Consider the following 22565-nt stretch of genomic DNA (forward strand, 5'->3'; position numbering starts at 1 on the left):
GGCCAAACCAGTACATAAGAGATATTTTGTTAAATGTATATTTTCTATAAGATTCTACGGGATTTTCCCAAATTTTAATGTGAGCTCGTAACATGGCATCAGAAACTTGAAATATTAGTTTCATTGTATGGAAAAGGGGCCTGGCCTTTCTTCTTTATTTTTGTGTTCTACAAAATAAAATATAAAAAATCGCTGGATTTGACAAGCGAGTCGGTAAATAATAAATAATGTTACATTTTGAGCGAACCAAACATGTATTTTTTAGATGACTAAATACAGTTATTATGCTTTTATTTTGAAACGTGGTACCGGACGTTTGTTCTAGACTCGTACGAGCACACGCGCAGTTATCGCGTGGGTTGAGCTATAGAGGACAGATTGCATGTCAAAGAGCTGTAGAATAAATGTAGGTATTATACTCATTCTGTAACAAAACTACAGTATCATCTCTGTTGGCGTTGGTGAAAATGCTATTACTCGGTTTAAAAACTGTTAACCATTGAGTGAGATGTTAAATAATAAACATAGATCACAGTTGTTAATCAAGAGTGGATCATCTGTTTAACAATACCTTTTAAAATTCTCTAATGTTTTAAGTTATTCAAGCTTTTGGATATTATATATTATATTTAAGAGTATCAATAATAAGACGACTGCATATTGATTTGTATAATTCTGAGATTTCAGGGTTATGTCATAACGAAAGACAAAGGATGTAATGTTTGTCTGTCACAGACTGTAAATCTCGAATATACCATTAAGACCTGAGGCTTGGCATTTTACCACGTGAGAATCAACAAAATGGACATGTAGATCATTCTACACATTACAAGTGGATCTGTAACGTGATGTTTGTTTCCGCAGGTTGTACTGGTGTTTTGATGGGAGAATGAACTGTAGTTGATACTCATCCAGAGGGATTATGGCATCATGATGGAAGACATGGCACACATGTCCATGAAGGTGGCCGCCTTACGTTTTGTGGACTTACCTCTGTCTGTCTATTGCTCTCTCCCACAGGTATGCCATTAATGTATCGCTTAATTGCATGGTTGTAGATGTCTAGAAAGATTTATGTGAAGAGATGTTGCAATATAAATTACAATGAAAAAATGCATTTTATTCTATAATATTAGCACGCAGTATAGCTCTTTGGAAATCATGTACATTAATATAGAAGGTAATAATGTTCATGTTATGTTGTTATAACATACTTTTGGCCCTATCAGACATTGAGACAATAAATCAGCTATGTTCATTCTGTTCTTCGTTGGATATATCATCCGTGTCTTCATGAAACTGTTTGAGTAATCTGTGTTAGATGTGCTGTGATTGTGTTTCAGATAAACCAGGTATTAACACAACACACAAGGAGAAGCCACTTTCGCATTCCCATTCCTTTTGACATTCCAGTGGCAGCCTGAGAAAAGCTGTGCCACTTGTGGATAGCCATGATTTATACCACAGCCAAGCATTACATATTAAGCTGCTAATAATAGACATAGATATTTGTGCCACAGTGTTTTGTTTTGAAAGTCCCTTTAGGAGTGTTGTATTGGAAAAGTGTATTTTTTTCTATTAAAGAGGTCACTTCACATATTTATCATATTTATCACATATTTATCAAAGGAATAGTTCACCTTCAAAATGAAATTTCTGTCATTATTTACTCGCCCTCTTGTAATTTAAAACTTATGACTTTCTTCTGCAGAACACAGAGTAATATATTTTGAAAAATGTTGGTGACAGAAAACCATTGTATCCCCATTTATTTTGTGTGCATGCAATAGAAGTCAATGGGGACCAACAGTTTGTGTTTACCAACATTCTTCAAAATATCTTTTGTGTTTTGCATAAGTCCTTGATTTGCCTTTGGTAGTTTGAGCATAATCAGTAGATCAAATCGCTCAAGCCAGTCCCCACACTTCCAGCCAAATGCCAACCAGTCATCTAATCCTTGCTGTGTCCCTCTGTCTGACTCTCTCACCCCCCGCCTGTCTCACACTGATGTTGATCCCGACTTGAGCGTTGCCTTATGTCTCTCCATTCCCTCTCATATCAGGTGAGTCTTAGCACCGGCACCAAGAAGCTTTTTGCGGCCACTGCGTTTGGTGCCATCTCTCTTATCTTCCTCGCCCGGCGCTTCAGAAGGAGAAAGGGCAGAAAAAACGCCGGTTCGCCTGTAGAACAAGAGAAGTTTGAAATCATCACCATCCCCCTGGCAAGAGGTAATAAAAACACAATATAAATGTGATGTAATCTGCTGGTTCTACAACTGTTTGTGTATCTTTAACTTTTCTTTTTGTGAGGGCAACAGCTGCTATTCTTATCATTATATATTGCTCTTTGTGTGTATGAATGTACAAATCACTTCTGCACAATCAGATGAAAATATAATATATACATGTAGCCATGGAAAAATGAAGAGGCCATTCCAAATTTTCATTTAATCAGCATTTGTAGATGTATTGTGGCCATTCGAGTCCAGTCTCTGTTGAATTTCAACAAAAACTCAAACCTCAGGAGTGACATAAAGTCACAGCAATGTGAAAGATTGACAACAGGACAAGACACAAGAAAACTGTGATAAAAATCGAGGTTATCACATAAAAATATTTTACCTTTTTTCTAAGTACATGTACAAATGTCATTGTTCTTTTGCTTAAAAGTGAATATGAACTTGTTTTCTTTGCAGTATTTGAGGTCTGACAAATACTGATCATCTTTTCTGTTATTTTGACCTGTTTCTCCAGGTTTCATTTTCTGCAAATAAATGCAATGCTATTTTTATTTTCAACTTGGTAAAAATATTGTTAGTATTTTACAGAACAAAACTAAACCCATAATTTTACCTAAACACGTACCTATAAATAGTAAATTCAGAAAAGCCGCAAAAGAGCGAAGAAAGCTTTTTAGAAAATTGGATGATAAATTATGTACTGGTTACTTAGAAATGTGTAAAAAAAATATGTGACAGCATAATTTTCCAGAGCTCTGATGTGTCTGTCGTCCATCTTTTCTTGTAGAGATTGGCAGAGCTCATAATCGGCCTTTTAACTCAGAAAACTGCTCCTCTTGTAATGTTGAGCCCAATGACAGTCTGTACAGCAAGTTCTCGGGCTCCTTGCACAGTCTGCCCTCAGTAAGTCACTTTTTATTGTCTGCTACTTTGGTCGAGTGGTGTAATGTCTCTATTTAGTGGACCACTGAGGTGTCGAATTGGCACGTTTTCTTTCAGGTGAGGAGCAGACATTCCTCCAGCAGCTGCACCTGTGCAAACAGCATCAGCTGCTGGGACGAGACAAGAGATGATGGTGACGTCTGCAATCTGCTCAGCATCCCCGTCACCACTCCAGAGAATCTCTACTTGATGGGTAAGCAAGCACAAAACAAAATTCATCCCCAAATGCAAATAAAAATGTTTTTTTTGGGTTCAGATCACTTGCCTTTGGTTCAAGAAGAGTGTCATGTGCCATACTAAGTCAGGCATATTTTGCTAGGCAATTAAACTTGTAAAATATGTTTTATGAGCATATTGAAGAAAAAACATCTTCCGGTTAAAATGTACACATTGACAAGATGTTTAATCAGGGAGCAGTTTACCCATGTAATGCTGGTTATGCTACAGGTATGGAGCTCTTCGAGGAGGCCCTGCAGCGCTGGGAGCAGGCGTTAACCTTCCGCAGCAGACAAGCAGAGGATGAGGCCAGCTTTGTGGCGGTCAAACTGGGAGCTGGAGATGCCATTGCAGAAGATAGCATGGAGGTATTGTGCTCTTCAAGCTAAACTGCCAGTTTGTGCCAACAACATCACAGCCATAGGTTCTATTTCCATAAAGCACCCAAAGTGATAAAATGTTAACGTAGAATGCACCAAAACGTATAAATGTATTACTCGCTAGGCTTTGAGCTTGATGTATGTAGAAAATGATTGTGGCTGTTGAGCTCCTCCAGGAGACTCGCAAGTTTCTGGATCATTTACTGAGCAAAGAATTCATAGTCATAAAAATGTGTATGTTAATGCAGCTGCAAGAGCCGTCTAGGTCTAGGTCTCAGGATGGGCGCGACAGACAATACATTGAAAAGTATTATCTGTAGAATTTGACAGGTTGTGAGTTAAACCTCACTGATCGCTTCATTCCCTTGAATGGAGCACATTGAGAATAAAATACTGCCAAGTAAATGAGCAAAGGACACCGCATCTCCATGAACCACTACAACCAATTTGATATGATGTTGAGACACTGTCAAGCAAAGATCTTTTTTATGCAGTAAAAATCTGATACAACACAAATATAACACTACAATGTGTTTTTCTGTCAACTTCATATTAGAACATCATTGGTACAGATTTCATTCATAAGCTGGAGTCCCTGCTACAGAGAGCGTATCGGCTGCAGGAGGAGTTTGAGGGAACACTGGGATTGACTGAACCCTCAACACATTTTAGTAATGGTGAGTATACAGACTTTCTGTTTAATTCTGTTAAAAATGACATTGAGAACAGTTACATGGTGAATGTGGTGCAAACATAATACGAAACGCTATGAGCATGCAACTTGCTTGTAAACCACACAGGACACATAAAGACATTATGCAAATGCTACACAGGATTTTGAGGATCTAAATATTTCATATAAATCACAACGACGATGCAATTTCATCCAATAGAAACACTCTGACAAGCAGATGTGCAACTTCACACGTTGCACATCTAAATAAAGTCTCTTAAGAATCAAGACTCAGCTCATGTTCTGTATCTAAATAAAGATGCTGGTAATGGACCAAAGTTCTTTCCAGTTTACATGTCGACCTCTTACCAACTCTCCAGTTCACATTGCATCTCCACATTTTATTTAAAGCATTATTACATAAGTACTTAGCTTTCCTTTAGCTCAGTGGTAAGAGCATTGGGTTATGAGTGCAAGGTTGTGGGTTCAATCCCAGGGGATTGCACATACCAATGTATAAATGTTGGATAATGCAATGTAAGTCGCTTTGGATAAAAGCGTCTGCCAAATGCCTAAATATAAATATAACTTTTGAATGTGTCTGTTACTTTCTTGTCATGATTGTCAGTGTTTTTTGTAGGTTGCTCACTCATATAAGACTAGGGCAGTTCATTGTAATCATTCATTTCCTCTTGAAGACAAACACACAGATCTGTCTGTGAGAGAGAACCTGGAAGACAGTTGTCTCAGAGACTCGATCAGCATCGCCTCTACGGATTCCTTCGTGTCTGCGGCAGAGGTGAGAGAGAAAGGAATTCTTTTGTCACAGTTATTTTGAGTGGTGTGTGACGCAAGGCAAAAATTCCTAGGGCTCTTAGAGACACTTAATAGGTTGAACCATTCGAAGGATAAGGCTTTGGATAAAAGCGTCTGCCAAATGCATAAATGTAATGTAAATGTAAATATTTTACAGCTGTCTGCTTCATTCACTCTCAACAATTAAAACAGATGGGGAAAGAGCAGATTTTATCTGACATCACTTCAACATGAGAAAATAGTTGAGCGGGAAAAGTGGGTCAGGGCTAAAAACAAACTCCATGATAAATTCTAAAAATAGTTTGGAATCATTTCTCTCAGTCAGGGTGTGTAGCTCTGAGGTGAACAAGTGAGGATGTGTCTCCTTATTTTGAAACTTTTTAAAGCACAGCATCACATTCATTTTATAAAAATTTGGTATTTAAAGACATTTTCAGTAATGTTTGCATGTGCCAGATCAGACTGACATTTAACTGTATTTGCAAGGGGGTAAATCTTACAAGGTGACCCTAAAGAACTTGTGATTTTATGACAAAGAATGTTTATGTAGAACATAACTTTGTTTTCGTAAACACCCAAATTAGTAATCTCACTGCATTTGTAATAAAATTGTATCCAATTAAATAGTACTGTATTGTATCTGCCTTGTAATTTATGCTAAATCAAAATAGAAATAATTATTGTTTTGTCGTACAAACTAAAGCCAGATTCAGATGCATTGAGGTATTGAGTAACAGTAATTGTTTGCTCTTCAGTCTTTGTTAGTCAGATTTTGGTGACTGTTGTTGCTGTGTTACAGTTATCTGAGCACAGAGAGATGAAGAGTGCTTATGCGCTGGGTTCACTGTGTTATCACCCCTTCTATGAGGAGGCTCTTCAGATGGCTGAAGAGGGGAGGATCTCCTGTCGAGTGCTGCGGTGAGTCAAGGATGTTAGGTTTGGAAACATGCTTAGATCTGTGTCATTACATTGCCGCTCGATAAAAAAATGAATAGTTGCTCAATTGTACAGAATTGTCATCATAAATACAGCACATGTATAAATAATCTCACAAAGATAATTTTGCCAAGTATTTTTTGCCTGATGGGTCAGAAATACTTGTTTCATCTTCATCAATCTTCAAAGAATATTTTAAATGTTAAGTTTACGCAAGGGCTGGGACGATATATTGCGATTCACACTGATGATACCTGTCTAGGGCGATTCTGAAATCACAAAGGCTTAGATTCTGTGCTTTGTGCACAGCTCTTCTGTGAACTACGGCTCGATTTAATATCACTATGAGATTGAGTCATTTATAACATGCATTTGAAAAAGCAACACTTGTCAAACATCATCTTTATATACTTTACTATTATGAAAGGGTTTGAAGAATCGTGATTGAATATGCCCATCGGCATCCTTGAACTGCAGCTGTGTCCCAAATTACATACCACACTATTCTGTCAACCATGTAGTGTATGAATTTTAGAAGGGTAGTATCGTCCCAAATCGAATACTAAGTGGTTTTGTATCGGTTTGCCAGAAGAGTGCAAATGACGTCAATAGTAAAGCGCAATGCATGTAAATAGTTGGTTTAAAATTGAGAGAACTCTGTTTTGAAAAATGTTTAAAAAATCATTGTGCATTCCAATTAATATCAATCATCTGCAGTTGGATTGTTTTGATTTAAGCCATAATAACTAAAAAATAAAATAAAAACATTACATAATAAAAAAACATGATTTTTGATTTATCTCATTTTGGAAAAAACACTTTTAATATGTTAGTTGACTTTTTATTGCATTGTTATTATGTAGGCTACAAACTGGGTGTATTTATTTTTTAATGTGCAATTAAAAAGTAGTTTTCATATGCGTGTAAGGATTCATCCATTTTGCTATTATTGCAAACTAATGTAAAAGTGATAAGCAGCAGCAGTTCTTTCTTGTTATTTACCCCAGTGTTACGGCTGCACCACATAGGGAATAAGCGAGATGAGAGCGGCGCGACCATGGATTAAGAACACATCTTCACACAGTTGACCGAATTAAAATGTCTTTTTATATTGCATAACAGTAGTTTCAAAAATCAAAGCTGCATCAATGAAATAATATAAACTTATTAGGGAGCAGTGAACTCTGGATAGGAACCCTATCAAATGGAACGCAGCTTTCATATTTTCGGTTGAAAAGTGCATCATCCGGGTACTTAAATTGCATCTCTTTTTTAAGAATTTTCAATGTGCACTACTCACATTGAAACTAATTTATACTACAAAATGGTGTAGAAAAGTGCATTAGTGTGCGATTTGCCCTGCGTTCCATTTCGAATTACTCATCACTATGCCCTTAGCCCTTCGAATTGTTTACCCTCTGGAGTGATAGCTTTGAAGGGTTAAAGGGTTCAGGGGACCAAACAACTGTTTCTTGAGATACCCTTCTGCGTCATCATCCAGCGTCCATAAGGAGTTGGCGTCGCCACGCAACTAATCTGAGCAAAGAATAATGGGAGCCCGAAGTGACCATCAGTTGTACCCTTTGAATAACTTCATTCTGAAGGGCCCTTTGAAGTGGCCAGTTATGAGCACTTCGGTATGGAACGACCCTTCAATATGGCGGCCATGATTGTTGTCACTCGGAAGGGCGATATATCCCAGTTGGAACGCAGGGAGGGGATGCACATTACGTGTGTAAATCGTTCTTCTTCTCTGGCCCATATTTGGAGTTTCTGCGTGTGAGGGCCCTCTGGCTTTCTGATGTGGCGGCATTTAACTGTAATTTATTGTGAAACTGAGCATAAGAATTTCACAATATAATATGTTTGCTTATTTTCTTCAAAAACAGAACTGAGATGCTTGAATGTCTTGGGGACACTGACTTCTTGGCAAAGCTGCATTGTGTACGGCAGGCGTGTCAGGTAACGTTACTCCTTCAGAAGGCCTACATTTAGCTTTATTTTTTTATTATTCACATTTGTGTAGAAAACAGTTTTGGGCTTAGTCACCATCAAATCAAACAGGATTTTTTTAATTGGTTAGAGTGATATTATAAATAATTGATCCGTTCACACCATTATTTTTTCAAAATTCAGTTGCAAAATCTTTATTCAAAAACGTTAAGCTCCTCTCTCCAATGACCAGGCAATTTTAACCCTCCCCTCCAGGCCCAACTTTCGTCAAACCAATCACAAAGGGAAGGGCAAAATAAAGCTCCGCTCTACATTTTTTTCTTATTTCAGAAGCCGTTTCACTCGGATCTACGCCACAATACTGAAAAGAAAGTCAATGGCAACTTATGTCTCCTGGTGACTTTAATGTCTGCATGAAACTGAAGCAACGATTGTCTTCTGAAATGAGAAAAGAAATGTCTGGCAGGACATGATTTCATCCACCGACCACTGATTGGATCGTTAAAAGGTGAAAGATTTGAACGCCAGTTTGCAATCTGTCAGTCATTTCAGCCCCGCCCTCACGCCATTCCTCGTCACCAGAAATGAAGAGAGGTCGTTTCGAGAGGGAGAGGAGGTTCAGGTTTCTGATAAAAGATTGCAAGTGCAAATTAATAAAATGTAATTTATAAAAAATACTTCACCAGTGTGAAAAACAAATAGAATCATCATTGTTAATTTAATGCCAACTTCAATCTTGCCCAAAGCTGCATATGGGTACTACGGATATACCATACATGTGTCCTAAGGTGTGACTGCAAAAAATGACTACACAATATATTATTAATATTGATATTTATAATATAAAATAGATTTGTCTTTCAGGGTCCTCACCATAAGACACTTCTACACATTTATGTGTGAACTACCCACATAAACATTTCAGTTTAATTCATTCAGTTTCATCTTTCTGAAATATGCATTATAGTTTGCTGGCTAATGCTATGTGCTCTTGGTTATCAAGGTGTATTGATTACACTTAAATTGGGGTGAATTGAAAACAGTTTGGTGCTACCCTGCACTTTGTTTCTCAATGTAGGTCATTTTATGCGAACGGGCAACTAGAGCATTTCTGGCTGACACAGGAAAGAAGATATTGTCTTCTATAATAGTCAAAGCAAGGAAGGTTAGTGATCTGTTTTCTGTCATAATGTTTTTATAGAGATTGCCAGAGTTGTCCACTCATATGACATGTGTTGTGTGATTTGCAGAGCCCAAACAGATTTGAGGAGGTTTTTGAAGAAATGATCTGCTTTCTGGAGCAAACTGATCACTGGGAGAACACAGAAATGGAGCTTTCTGCAAGAGGGGTGAGAGATTTTATGTTTTGCATCATGTCTGGGAAAACTATTATAAATGATCCCTGTAAACCAAAACACATTCTGCTGTGCACAGTGATGTTTAAGATTATTACAATGTATTATAGTGTCACACTCTATATTTGACAGGTGAAGCATCTGAACTTTTATGACATCGTTCTTGACTTCATCCTCATGGATTCATTTGAAGATCTCGAGAATCCACCAATATCTATCCAGAATGTGGTTAACAATCGTTGGCTTAACAGCTCTTTCAAAGAAACAGTATGTACTGAATCCATAGCAGCTAGTTTGCCAATTTACTTCAGTTGATTTGACACAAATAATAAAAGAATTATTCTGTATTCAGGCAGTTGCGTCAAGTTGCTGGTCCGTTCTGAAGCAAAAGAGGCAACATATGAAGGTATTGCATGCAGGACTTCAGTTTGGCACGAAATGTTTTTAACATACTTGCATATGCGTTATTTTAGATCATGTGTGAATCCAGACTAAAAATATTCAAGATCTCTTGAAATGACAAAAATTGTGAAATATGACTTACATTTGAATTGTTTTGTATTTTGTGTTAAGGTGCAAGATGGCTTTATTGCACATTTCTATGCAGTCTGTGAACACATTAGTCCGGTCTTGGCTTGGGGGTTCCTGGGCCCTAAAAGTTCCCTGCATGATTTCTGCTGTTTCTTTAAGGTAACACATTAAACATCACCTGTTTTATCCAAAATCTCAGATGACATGCATACATTCAGAACGAACTGATGCATTTTGTACAGTACAATAATATAGGAGTGCTGGTAAAAACACTAAATCCACATAATCTGCATGCAAATGAGACTTCAAATCAGGAATACAGGAAGTCTTTCTTGTGATTCTCACAAAATCTGGGTTTCAAGATTTTCTTAAAATCAACAAATTCCCTTTATATTCATATAATACAAGGTATGACATGTTTGAAGGTATTAATTTTAAAACTTTTACTGACAGTTTAACACAGAAATAAAGGCCTTAAAAATTCTAATTACTGTAACCATTGAAAACTTTCAATATCATAGCATGTTTTTCTTAACAAAGTCATGACGCCTAAGCAAGTTTTTATTAAACCTACATAAAGAGACATTAATAAATTATGTAAAATGTCTTTAAATGTGGAAAACATGACTTTCTTAAAAACACTTGTATCAACAAATTCCCTTTATATTCATTAAAAACAAGGTATGACATGTTTTAAAGCTTTCATTTCAAAACTTTTACTGAAAGTTTAACCCAGTTATGAGAATTTTATCAGAAAAAGCAATAAAATAGACAATTGTCAAGATTGTGTTTTGTTCAACGTAGAGAACATAATTATCTTTATTGTGATCATGTTTTATTCTTCAAATCTCTACTGCCATGATGTTTCAGTGGTTTTATGAGAATCACCCTTTTAATATTCACTTGGATCAAAAGTCAGACTCCAAACAAATGCTTTGTCCTTGAAAATAGTCACTTACGGAAAAATCCTCCGTTTTGGTCTATAGGAGCAGGTGCTGTTCTTCCTAAAGGACATCTTTGACCTGGAGAAAGTACGTTACTCCAGTTTGGAGACTCTGTCTGAGGATATCCTGCACCTGCTACACAGACGCTCAGAGCTGCTCCTCGCTTATCTGGGTGCCGACTCAATCCGTCACCTGAATGGCTGTGTCAACACACCTCTGCACCTGGTTCCCAGTGTTTTGCAAGAGGCTCAGGTCCAGTGAGCCATTGCCAGTCTTCCAAACCCTACATGTGTTATAACTTATGCGGACATTCATTCATAGTAATCAGCTGAATCCAGAGGTGGAATACACAGCCTTTGAAAGTCTCTGGGTGCAAAGCACACTTGTCCTTTATTTGTGTCATATTTAAAATGTAGTAGGAAAAAGGGAAAGTATGATGTATTTGTTTTTACACCTGTTTTCAAGTATTTAGCTGGTTTATATTGTTTTTAATTATTAAATTGAGTGTTTTGAGACATGAAAGCTTTTAGAAGATACTGTCACAAATGTTATGACAATGTAGACGGTCATTTTTTCAGAGAGATTTAAACTGTAGGCCACTAGTCAGCGTCCCTCTGATAAAAGCTTCTCCTGAACAAATTGACCTCTACAGAAATGGCCATGACTGACCAACGAAAGGATTGTTTGTCTATAGTATATCACATAAGAATGCCATGTACATTTTTTGTGAAGAAGAAAGTTAACCCAAAAATGAAGATTCTGTCATTTACTAAACTCTCAAATTGCCCCAAACCTGTATTAGTGTCTTGTGGATTTGTAAGAATATTAGCAATTTTCAGGAAGAATATTAGCAATTTGCAGTTCAGGGACCCTACCCTTGTAGAATAAAATGATATATTTTTCTGTTGAACACAAAATTAGATTTTGAAGAATTTAGGAATGCAAACTGTTTTGGGGAACCTTTGATTACATTGTATTTTTTCCTACAATTGTAGTCAAAGATGTCCCAGAATTGCTTACATTCTTCCCTTGTGTTCAGCAAAACAACGTACCAAATCGGTTTGGAATAACTAGAGGGTGAGAGAGAAATTTCATTTTTGGGTGAACTATTACATGTAAAGAAATTAATATTTTGTGGTCAAATCTGCATGTTTTGGTGTAACAAAACATGCATCTTAAAAATAAAGACATGACATTTTCAGTGATTACAAATTTATTGATGACAATGGCAACAACCTTTAACATTTCAGACCAACAGTACTCCGCAAAAAAAGCACAAGTACATTCAACACCTTTAACAGTTCATGATAGCATTTGTGTTTTACCTCAAAGGCATGCTCCAAATTTCTCAGATAGCCTCCGATTTTCTCTTCGTTTTTAAGACCCCCACGAATTCTGTTGTGAACAATTTGCTCAAAAGGAAAGCACATCTTGCATGCATATGGGAAGATATGCAGCAATGGACAAACTAGGTTCAAAGAAACTAATTTAAGCGCCAAACTGGCAGAAAAAAGTACTCGAAAGAAAAGAAAAACAATTCCTGGTCATGGTCCAACTGTATAACATTGATGCACATCAAGTCCCTACGCTTATCAGCAAAAGGCAAAGCATGTACTCAGAGAACATTTCAGAGAGCCAATAATATATTTCAACAGGTCATCAGAACAACATCGGCCTAAACTCACAGAAACATTGACTTTGAAATTGACAGATTCCTCATGATATCATTATTTTACCTTATAATTGGAGCCCTTGAACAGTCTACGTTCAGCGGAGGGACAGACTCAAAGGAATCCTCCTTACGGACAAACTAGCTCGGGACCTGATTCTACGAACTACCCCTGCAGCGTCTTCAACACTGTGAGTGAGAATGAAGGCAGCAATGTAGGACAAACATTAGACTACAGAGGGGCAGCAAATACAGCTTGCAAGACCATTGAAACATGAGCATACATACAGTATACGTCAGTTTTATCAGATCATTCATAGGGCGGACTATGGATTCATTGCAATTGCATCTGCATGCAGTGTGTAACAATAAGGCAGATGTAACGATTACTATAGAATAGCACTCTAACACAATGTTTTAGCCACGAGCAGACATTAACACATTCATAGTTCATGTATAAAATACATAAAGATGCTAATCTGCATTATGTAGTCATCAGGAGAGGAAAAACATTGTTTTATGCCATGCAATTCATTTGGACAGAAGCAGCATACTACCAGAATTAAATGCTAAATTTCATGACATTCCTGTTTACTACAAGAGAAACGACTGAGGTCATTTGCTGCTTTATATTATTAAATGCATTAAACTATGTCACAGGTTCAATCGCTTTGATTTCTTAAGATACGCTTACCTGTGTTATTGCTGCAGAACCTAAGGTGCAAGGTCAGGGATGACACTGCAAAATTAAACATCACGCTCCTCATTGTGCCACTAATGAACATATCAAATCACTTGCATTGAATCGGACAGCCTTAAAACCACATTAATACTAACATGAGGCCATTTGCTGAGGGTCAAGCGCTATGCAGTGGAGAAACACTTGGAAAATCACAATTTAAACGTCCTGACTTTTGCCCTGACTTAAACACACAATGGTATATTTCACTTTAGCATGGAAAGTCTAAAGAGAGACTAAAACAGTGACAACATGGCAATATCTCCATATGCAAATATATCACAAACAGCCGTTATGGTACAAATAACAGTCCAATGTGAAAAAGGGTCAAGTCACAGACTCAAGAGAGAAATGCAAATCAAAAATGACAACCCTCACATACTTACCCAAAAAAGGGCAACATTGAGATTTTTAAAAACATTGCGTTTCAGTTGGTCAAAGACAATGCATTGACAGCAAAACAGAAACTGGGCCATACAAGTCATGTACATGTTGTACTTACAAGAGGAGAGCTCTTTTCACTGGTGTGGAACGCCAGAGTCTCCAAAAACCTACAGGGACTATACTGGAGGAATGCTAACAGACAATTTGCAGACAAAATAAAAAATAGTCCTTTCGCATTGAAGCTTTTTAATCGTATCAAAACGTTTCGAAATGCCAGCAGTTATATAAATATATACACAAATTATGGATTTAAAACATTTCAAATATGGGATAGGGACAAGTCGTTTTGCAAAGCATGGCTGTTAAACAGAACACTTGCTGCCCTGTAAAAAAGCAGCAAACTTGGAGAACAAAAACTACAATACTTGCAACATGTTTGCAGTCACAATATCAAAGAACAGTTTGGAAAAACGCATACTTTCTTACCGCTTTCCTAACTTGCCTGTGAGGGAGGAAATGGCTCTCATTAACAGTGCACACTACCTCAAACCAGATGAAATACAGCACAATAATAATGAGCAACACTACAGCACTCCAGCGTTATTGCATGTGTCACATACCTTGCCAACACCAAGTCACCTTGCCTTAGATAACCTGTCTATTCCTACATTCACAGCAATGACCAGTAAAAATGCAGTATAAAAACAAAAGCATCCATTTTTCAAGCAAATGTCACATGAGTTCATGATTTAAAATAGACCAGGAATCAAAATAAAAATCAGCAAAGACAGTTGAAGAGAGACTAATAAAAAAACAACAGGAGAGCAAAATATCCATTCAGTATATATGGACAGAGAAAGAGAGAGAAATCCATGCCTTTAGGCATACTGCTGCCCCCACCCACCCCAAATCAGGAAATAAATTCATAAAATGTTCCCCACCTTTGCACCCCACTTACCAACACAGGAGGTTTCATTTTGTTTTATTGCAAAACACAACAGGCATATCATATTAAAACTGAGATGATTTACATGGAAATGACTATAGTTTAGTCTACATAATGATACAAGAGGTACAGGATCTGGAATGACCAATATTACCGGACTAAAAACAAACCGTTCATTTACAAGTGGCAAAACAAAAAGGAAAAATATATATACTTGACTGTGGAGCCGGTCTGCGATCTAGTTTAAACACTCAAACCAATGAAATTAAGATCTTCATCATGGCGTCTGCATCCAAACATTTAACAAAGGTTTTTTCTGACAATGTAGCATTTACTTTATGTCCACTTCACATTACTGGCCCTGTGCAGAAGAAATACATAAGAAATACATAACACGTTAAGAGCAGAAACATTTATGCATCACCCTCCCAAAATAAAAATAAAAAATAGATAAAAGGCTGTTTGAGGAGGAAAGAGTTTGGTTAAGTGTTGCTGCGATGATTCTGCTGGAAACCTGCTAAACCTGTGGAAGCAAATGTTACAAAAAAAAAAAACGGAGGGTACATGCACATCTATCAAAAAAAGAGCAGAGGCTAAAGATAGAAGGATGGGTCGTGTACCTGCTGAGCCTGGGGTGCAGCTCCAGGGGCTCCCTGGCCATAGTACGCTGCCTGCTGCCGGTAGTACTCTGCCCACGCTGCACTGTAATCCGGTTGAGCTCCCGGCTGGGTCGCCGCTGCAGTCGCAGCCACCTGAGGAGCCGCTTGACCTGAGAGAGAAGGCAGAACATTTAAGAAACTGATGTTTTTGTTTTTGCTTAAAACTATGATTGTAAGTAGGGGAACGACCCCGACCACACTGCCTCGGGATGGCAGGGCAGAAACCCACTTCTTTACTCTAGGGCAGCCAAATATACAGCAGCTCTACTGCAGAGGACTGTGAAGGAAGTGTGCTTGCCCAAAATATACATTAACAAACTCAATTCATCATCTCTCACCTTGTTTCTTATAGTACTCTTCCCATGCCTTGGTATAGTCCTGCTGAGGCTGTGCTTGACCTGTACAAACAACATTAAACTGTTTTAATAAAACATGCAACTGAACCACTGTGACACCTGTCTTAGGAAAATGCAACTATACTTAATCTACCACTCACATTCATTAAAAACCCTAAATTAACCATTCATTTAAAGCAAAACATTGTAACATTTTATACTTCAGAATTACAAAATTTATCAATTCAATAAGCAACTAGCATAGAAATATAGGAATACACACTGTTATAAAAAAGCATATATTTATCCATTACAAAAACATGCATTTACAAGCAAATGAGAAGTATGATCTTAATGGTTTTGTTTCACTTGTTTTTACCCTATACTGCCTGTTGAAAAACTAAAGCTCTAAACACCAGTGTTTAACACCACAAAGCCTCACAAGTCTCCAAATGTATCAGCTATTCAAGCCCTGCTGCTATCTGAACCCTAACAAAATAAACTCAGGCTACATTTTGCAAAATCTTTATACCCGTTTTTTTGTAATATTCCTCCCAGGCCTTGGTGTAATCTGCCTGTCCACTTTGAACTGGAGCTTGCTGGTCACCTGTTAAAAATGGTACAATTTGAGAAATTGAGAACCATTCTTTCAAAAGTTACAGAAAGTCCTCCACCTGGCTAGGTGGCGCACTTTACACAAACGGGTTGAGCGTCTCAGAAACTACACTGTCCGTGAACACTAGTCGAATAGAGCTATCTGCGATCATCTGATGAAGCTTATTAGAAAAGCAACATTGTCATGGCTACACTGAGAGGCTACTAGGTCTACACTGAAGGTTGTGGGACACGTCTGTGGATTGCAGGCATAGATGTACCTTGTCCGTTGGTTTGGGTTGTGCCTGGGGCACCTGTGGTGGGTGTCATGGGGCCCTGAGGCTGCTGCTGGTACTGAGAATAATAGGCTGCCCATGCAGCGGCATTAGCGTCAGCCGCTGCTTTATCTGCAGAACAAACAGCAGGTTTGGCCCATTCAGTGTTTCCTTCACATGACAGAACTTGAAATTAATGCACTAGCCAAAGCAAAGGCAGGGCTGTACAATGCGACAGTGTAGTCACACAGTGTAGCACGCATGCGATACATTTTGGCAAGTGCATTAGACAGAGCTGCATGTTTGTGTGAAATGTGTTTGTCATTGTGCTTGTCTTTGTGTGACGTTAATCAAATGCTCACAACTACTTTATTTTATTTTAATCTATTTTGACATTGAAACTTGTTTTTTCTGGCTGCATTAAGTCCATATAACTACTGCAGATGCAGACGTGGAATCCTGCGGTTTACATATGTCATCTGGCTGTTCTGCGTGTCTGGGTGAATGAGCTGCACAGTTTAACATACTACACGCATCTTGACAGTGGAATTTTTCCTCATACAGTTAGCTGCAGACATGAACAAACTTTATCTCCAGAGTTTTTTTTTCACAAGTATAATGCATTTCACAGTTTGAGTAAAGCTACAGTCAACCACTGAAACTCAGACGTCTGCGCGACGACCCATCAAAATAAAAGTCCTGTTAACCTGAACACTCAGTGAGGGAAATTATTATTTGTTCCCCTTCTGATTTTGTAAGTGTGCCTGCTTAACAAGAAATGAAGGGTCTATAATTTTTATTGTAGGTTTATTTTAAGTGATAGACAAAATGGGATGGTGTTCTTGGGGTCACAGTCAACATTTCAATCTATTGTGGCATAGCATGTTACCAATGGTTTGTCTCAAACTGTCTCAAAATCATTAACAAGCTTCTTCGTGTAGTTCTGGGCTGATCTTTCACCTTTCTCGTGATCATCTTTACACTATTGGGCACAACCAATTTTTGGAGCCAGAATTCTTGCTGGTTGGTAGGGGATCAAATACTTATCTTATAACATATACATGTATATGTTTTCCGTGATTTTTTGGTTGATAAGACCCTTCATTTCTTTGTAAGCAGGCTGACATACAAAATCAGTAGGTGATCAAATAATCATTTCCTCAACATATTACTTTTGTATATTACATAATTAAAAACTAATATAAGTAAACAAAAAATTATATGGCCCTAATTAATCTTTAATGTCATCTGTCAGTTACCTATGTGTTTGTGTAATAACTTGTGATGACGTTTTATACTTGTGCTACAATTATTTGGCTTGCGCTATAAATTGTAAATCTCTGTAGCACCAGTGCTTTGTGCAAAAAATTCCTGAAAGGGTTAGCACTTACTGGGATCTGGCTGTCCTTGTTGCCAGTGGGGGTATCCATTGCCCCAGCCTTGAGGCTGGTATTGTGCCGGAGGACCACTGAGGATAAAAAAAAATTACATTAAGTTTCATCAAAACAGAGACACTAAGACAATCATACGAAGAGAAAGTAGGAAGAATCTCCTTACTGTGGTCCAGGAGGGCCCTGACCATAAGGACCAGGATTGTAGGGGCCCATGGGTGCAGGAGGTCCGGGTGGACCTGGTGGGCCATGAGAAGGACCTCCATGTGGCCCATGAGGGCCTCCCATAGGGCTAACGGGACCCTATGATAAAACAAAATAGCAATTTTACTTCAATGTCTCATAAAACCTGAGAATACGAGAGAGAGGGTTTCATGAATACTGTGTTGTAACTATGAAAAAATTAGCACTCACCCCAATTTTCTCCTCAACCAGCTGCCTGGCGTAGTCAATCTGTTGAGGTGAGCCACGAACTGTGAACATCTTTATGTTTGGGTCTGCATTAGGTGGTGAGTTTCTTTGGAGCTCTATTCTGGCTCCTGACTGCTGACTAATGCTTTTAATGGTTTCACCCCCTAGAGAAAAAAACATTTGGATAAATAATATATATTATATAATAAATAAATAAATAATAAATTGACTTTCTATTTCACAAAGAAATGTGTTTTTTAACTGTTAAAATTAGCTGTTAATTCAGCAACAACTGACCTTTGCCGATAATTAGACCCGTCTTCACAGTAGGGACAGTGAAGTTGAATTCCTGCAGGCCTCCAGGGGGACCCATGTTCCAATTTCCCTGTCCACGGCCTCTTCCTCTGCCTCCGCCTCCACCTCCATGTCCTGGAGGCCCTCCAGTCTGCACACTCCTCAGCAGATCAGTTATGATGTCTGCTGCGTGCTGTGCCCTGTCTTGAGGCCCCATGATCTGAGCAATTCTCTCTGGTGTGGTGCCGTCATCTGAAATAAAGGTCATGCATTACTATTAGTGGTGCGAGGCCAAACTGACATTATTTATGAAAAAAAGCATCCATTCAGTTTAGTTTGTATACATAGAAAATATTATATACCTGGTTTGAACTGAATCCTTACACCGGTGTCGTTTTGAATCTTCTTGATCATTTCACCACTCCTGCCAATCACAATTCCTACTGCAAACCTTGGTACAGGAACCTAAAGTAAGAGCAAGAACTCTCATTTTAAACCATTTCCATTCAAAACTATTAACATGTATGAATCATTTCAAAACATTAGATTTTCTTTATGAACCTAGTATACTTACATCCAGACTGTCTCCTCCACCAGCTCTTGAACCATACTCCCCCCTCTGATCCCGGAAACCTTGATCTCTGATCAGGTCCATCACCATGTCTTTAGCTTGCTGCAAACACATGTGTAAGTTTAATGCATTTAAATATATTTAATAAACCTACAAGTAACATGACTGTTGCTTTAATGCACTCACCTGCACTTTAAAAGGATCTCCAGAGATCCGGAGTGGTTTATCAGCACCTGTGTTTTGAGGCCCATCTTGAATCATGACCATTTTGACTCCAGCGCGTTCCTATATAAAAAAAATTGTACTCTGTAGTTAAATGCACTTCTAAAATTTGAATGAAATGCACCATTAACCATTACAATCTGTGTCTTACCTGCAACTGTTTGATTGTTTCTCCTCCCTTTCCGATGACCAGGCCTGCTTTGGAAGAGGGGATCATGATCTCCTGAACGGACATCCCTGCTCCATCATTGTGGTGGAATGCCGGGGATGGTCTGCCTTTGTCTACAATCTCTGACAGTAAACTCTTTGCAGCTCTGTTAGGGTAAACAAAAGCTTTTTTACATTTCTTAAAACACTGTACTCATCTCAACCATGCAACAATTTGGAGCAGTTTTTAAAGGGGACGGTGTGTTGAGATACTCACTGGATGGCATCAGGTGAGCCTGTTAACATCACTGACCTCTCCGGCATGCCACCACTGTCTGATGGTAGAATGAAAATATGGCATTTTTATTCATGATGATGCTCTAGACCATGGGTATTCTATAAAAGTACCCAGAGGTCCAGTCTTTATATTTTCTTCCAAATGGCGGTCCGGACAATATGTTTTTTGAAAATAAATAAATATTTAATCAATTTAGCCCACCTGGATATATAACGCATGTATAAAAGATATGATCTTTAATCAGGCCATGTATTTTATATTTTGATATTCACAGTATGTATTGTAGGCACTGTGGCTAGAGGAAGGCCCTCTTAATAGAAGTCTGACAATTAATATTTGTAAATTAAAAGAACTACTGACAAAATACATATAACACATGTAACAATTAATTGCTCTCATCATAAACAGAAAACAAATGTACTTAATTAGCCTTTTCAAGCCATTCATACCAGAACTATTCTTTAAATAATTTCCCAATAAGAACGTTGTTCATTACAAAATGTGACCCTGCTTGTGAAAACACAGCAAAAGTCTTTACCATTTTCTACATAAAATCATCCTACAGAATATTCAGTATTATAAATATAAAAATATCTTCAATATTGACTGAACAATGCCATTATAAAGATTGAAATCTTAGTGAAATTACTGCTTGACATCGAAATAGTAAAATGTTTTAAATGTTTTATTAGGCTATGCTTCGCGATCCAGATGAAACCAAGCAAAGGTCCGGATCCGGCCTGCCAAGTGATGGTGACTGCTCAAGAAAGCTAATGATAGTATAGAAACACTGACACGTATATGGAAATGGCGCTTACATGTAGTCTCACCTGGAGCAATCTGTATTTTACACCCAGAGTCCTGCTGAATTCTTGATATCTGTTCTCCTCCTCTTCCAATGACTGTAAGCAAGGTTGCAAGATATTTTAGTGAGCTTTATGTGTATCATCTAAAATACTTGAATCAATCACCCTCAAGAACAAATGTATTTTGTGTTTAACAGAGCTAAAGGTCTTTGCAAATACAGTCTGAAATTTTCGCAAGCATTTTTTTGTATTTGGCTCTTGTACAGCGTCTCTGAATTGTTAAAAAAAAAGGCCAAGGATTACAGATGCGAAAAACGCAGAAAATCAAGCCCGGTCGGAAATTTTTTAATGTCGAACGAAAATATCGGAGGCAGTGTGTAAATGTGATTGAGGTCGTATTTATTTGTTATGTTGCAGGAATTTCGGACACAAATTTCAGACTTTTCTACAGATTTGGAACAACTTAAAGGCGATTAAATATTGCCATAAATTAAATTTTTGGGTGAAGTATCTGTTTAAGTTAGAAGTCAACTTACTGAAGCCAACCATGCCATCAGGAACCTTATAGTCTTCTGATAAAGTCCTGCACATAGACATGTTATGTTAATTAGAAGAAAGCGCAAATGAAAATATGCTTCGTTTATTACAAAAGGTGATTTTTTTTACCTTGATGGACCACCCATTCCTCCCATTGCTGCAGAAAATGCTGAAAATTAAAACATATTGGCTGTTTAAATAAAAACCACAACAAAATAGTTTTTCAGGTTTAGAGTACTCTCTTTAAATTTGAGACAATGCTTACGGTCGCTTGGCGGAACTTTTTTTGTTTCTGGTTGATCTAAATAAAAAGATGAGAAAATTTATTGTATTTTACTGAAAACACGGAAAACTGAAAAACTACAAAATTAATCATATCAAGACGTAATCTCGTTCCTAAAACCAAATAAGGTTTGTACTCACCATGGTACTCACTAGCGTCTTCAAGGGGTCTCTTCTGTCCCCCATATCCAAACTCATTTGTAGGTGTAGGGGTAGTTTCGCCTCCTATTTTTGCCGCTATCTAAAGGTATACAAAGAATCACACCGTTAAAAAGCTTTTTGATCCGCGCTTTACCAGCGTTATAGGCCCGAAACAGCATTTGTGTTGGCCGCAAAACTAGGTCACCAGTACACATGTAGTCTTTAAAAGAATATACAATATAAAGTTGCCCTTCAGTTATTTCTATCTTAAGCTATGTGTAATATGGCCTTTCCCTTTTACACATTTATACAGGATATGGTATAGTTACCACGCTTGTGCGTGAGTTATCTGCTAGATTAGTGTCGTTGTTCTCTTAAAGTGCAGATTATATTAAATATATCTTCAAATGACTGCTATATGAGAAATGAGTACAAACTATATTTATATATCAGTCAGCATATTGTAATAAAACAAGAAAAACAAGCACAGCAGAAAACTCTTTGTTGAGACGCGTCTAGGCCTTAAACTAGCACGTTAGCTAAACGGGTTTCGCTACGCTATTCATATACTTTGCCGTTCAAAACTCCGAAATGCGAAACATTATCTGACTCATTCGGCATACTTACTTGTCTGGCCCTCTGAAGGGCGTCTTTAAAAGCATCGTTCATCCCTGGACCGGCGTTAGATGACGGTGGTGCCACGCTGGAGTAGTCAGCCATATCTGTAAAGCAGTCGTCTTGAACAAGGAAGATGGCCGTTAACCGCGAGAGTGATGAAGAGAACTGACTGCAGCCGTGTCTCGAGCCTGATGCCTCTTCCGCCCAATAGCGCCGAGCGGAAATGAGATAAGAGTCCCCCCTAAATTAAACCGTAGTAAA

At 37.9% G+C, this 22565-nt stretch overlaps 2 protein-coding genes across 8 annotated transcripts; one reads left to right on the forward strand and one right to left on the reverse strand.

Moving 5' to 3' along the window:
* The first annotated feature begins 322 nt into the window (after window positions 1–322).
* miga1 (mitoguardin 1) lies at window positions 323–12190 on the forward strand. 2 transcript variants are annotated; one of them, XM_056742540.1, is made up of 16 exons: window positions 323–406; window positions 865–1020; window positions 2063–2228; window positions 3027–3142; window positions 3239–3374; window positions 3629–3765; window positions 4334–4454; window positions 5149–5249; window positions 6066–6184; window positions 8092–8164; window positions 9234–9320; window positions 9406–9504; window positions 9643–9777; window positions 9863–9916; window positions 10084–10200; window positions 11028–12190. In XM_056742540.1, exons 2-16 carry the CDS (start codon window positions 931–933, stop codon window positions 11244–11246), a joined length of 1770 nt encoding a protein of 589 aa, XP_056598518.1. In that variant the 5' UTR covers window positions 323–406; window positions 865–930; the 3' UTR covers window positions 11247–12190. The 2 variants fall into 2 exon arrangements, with proteins under 2 accessions (XP_056598518.1, XP_056598517.1); XM_056742539.1 differs by lacking the exon at window positions 323–406 and adding an exon at window positions 518–786.
* Window positions 12191–14743: 2553 nt separating this feature from the next.
* Window positions 14744–22495, reverse strand: fubp1 (far upstream element (FUSE) binding protein 1). 6 transcript variants are annotated; one of them, XM_056742534.1, is made up of 20 exons: window positions 22314–22495; window positions 21687–21786; window positions 21529–21564; window positions 21393–21432; window positions 21263–21309; window positions 20739–20822; window positions 19900–19957; window positions 19627–19789; window positions 19440–19538; window positions 19257–19355; window positions 19045–19147; window positions 18686–18934; window positions 18392–18552; window positions 18144–18280; window positions 17978–18054; window positions 16593–16718; window positions 16250–16324; window positions 15721–15780; window positions 15344–15492; window positions 14744–15084 (listed from the first exon to the last, which is right to left on the reverse strand). In XM_056742534.1, the coding sequence occupies exons 1-20, from the start codon at window positions 22404–22406 to the stop codon at window positions 15076–15078; spliced, it is 1965 nt and encodes a 654-aa protein (XP_056598512.1). In that variant the 5' UTR covers window positions 22407–22495; the 3' UTR covers window positions 14744–15075. The 6 variants fall into 6 exon arrangements, with proteins under 6 accessions (XP_056598512.1, XP_056598511.1, XP_056598510.1 ...); XM_056742533.1 differs by having other exon boundaries at window positions 14744–15492; window positions 20751–20822; XM_056742532.1 differs by having other exon boundaries at window positions 14744–15492.
* Between the last annotated feature and the right edge of the window lie 70 nt (window positions 22496–22565).

Source organism: Triplophysa dalaica, chromosome 3, assembly GCF_015846415.1.
Source record: "Triplophysa dalaica isolate WHDGS20190420 chromosome 3, ASM1584641v1, whole genome shotgun sequence".
Classification (NCBI taxonomy): Eukaryota; Metazoa; Chordata; class Actinopteri; order Cypriniformes; family Nemacheilidae; genus Triplophysa; species Triplophysa dalaica.

Bases quoted from the DNA above. Each gene is read 5' to 3' on its own strand.
- fubp1 (XM_056742532.1), bottom strand. From the start codon at position 22,406: ATGGCTGACTACTCCAGCGTGGCACCACCGTCATCTAACGCCGGTCCA. The intron at 21,310-21,392 runs GTAAAAAAAATC...GTCTATGTGCAG, and splicing joins GGAATGGGTGGTCCATCAAG to GACTTTATCAGAAGACTATA. The intron at 19,958-20,738 runs GTAAGCGCCATT...TTCTACCATCAG, and splicing joins TGCTCCAGGTGAGACTACAT to ACAGTGGTGGCATGCCGGAG.
- miga1 (XM_056742540.1), top strand. From the start codon at position 931: ATGATGGAAGACATGGCACACATGTCCATGAAGGTGGCCGCCTTACGT. The intron at 6,185-8,091 runs GTGAGTCAAGGA...CTTCAAAAACAG, and splicing joins ATCTCCTGTCGAGTGCTGCG to AACTGAGATGCTTGAATGTC. The intron at 9,778-9,862 runs GTATGTACTGAA...TTCTGTATTCAG, and splicing joins ACAGCTCTTTCAAAGAAACA to GCAGTTGCGTCAAGTTGCTG.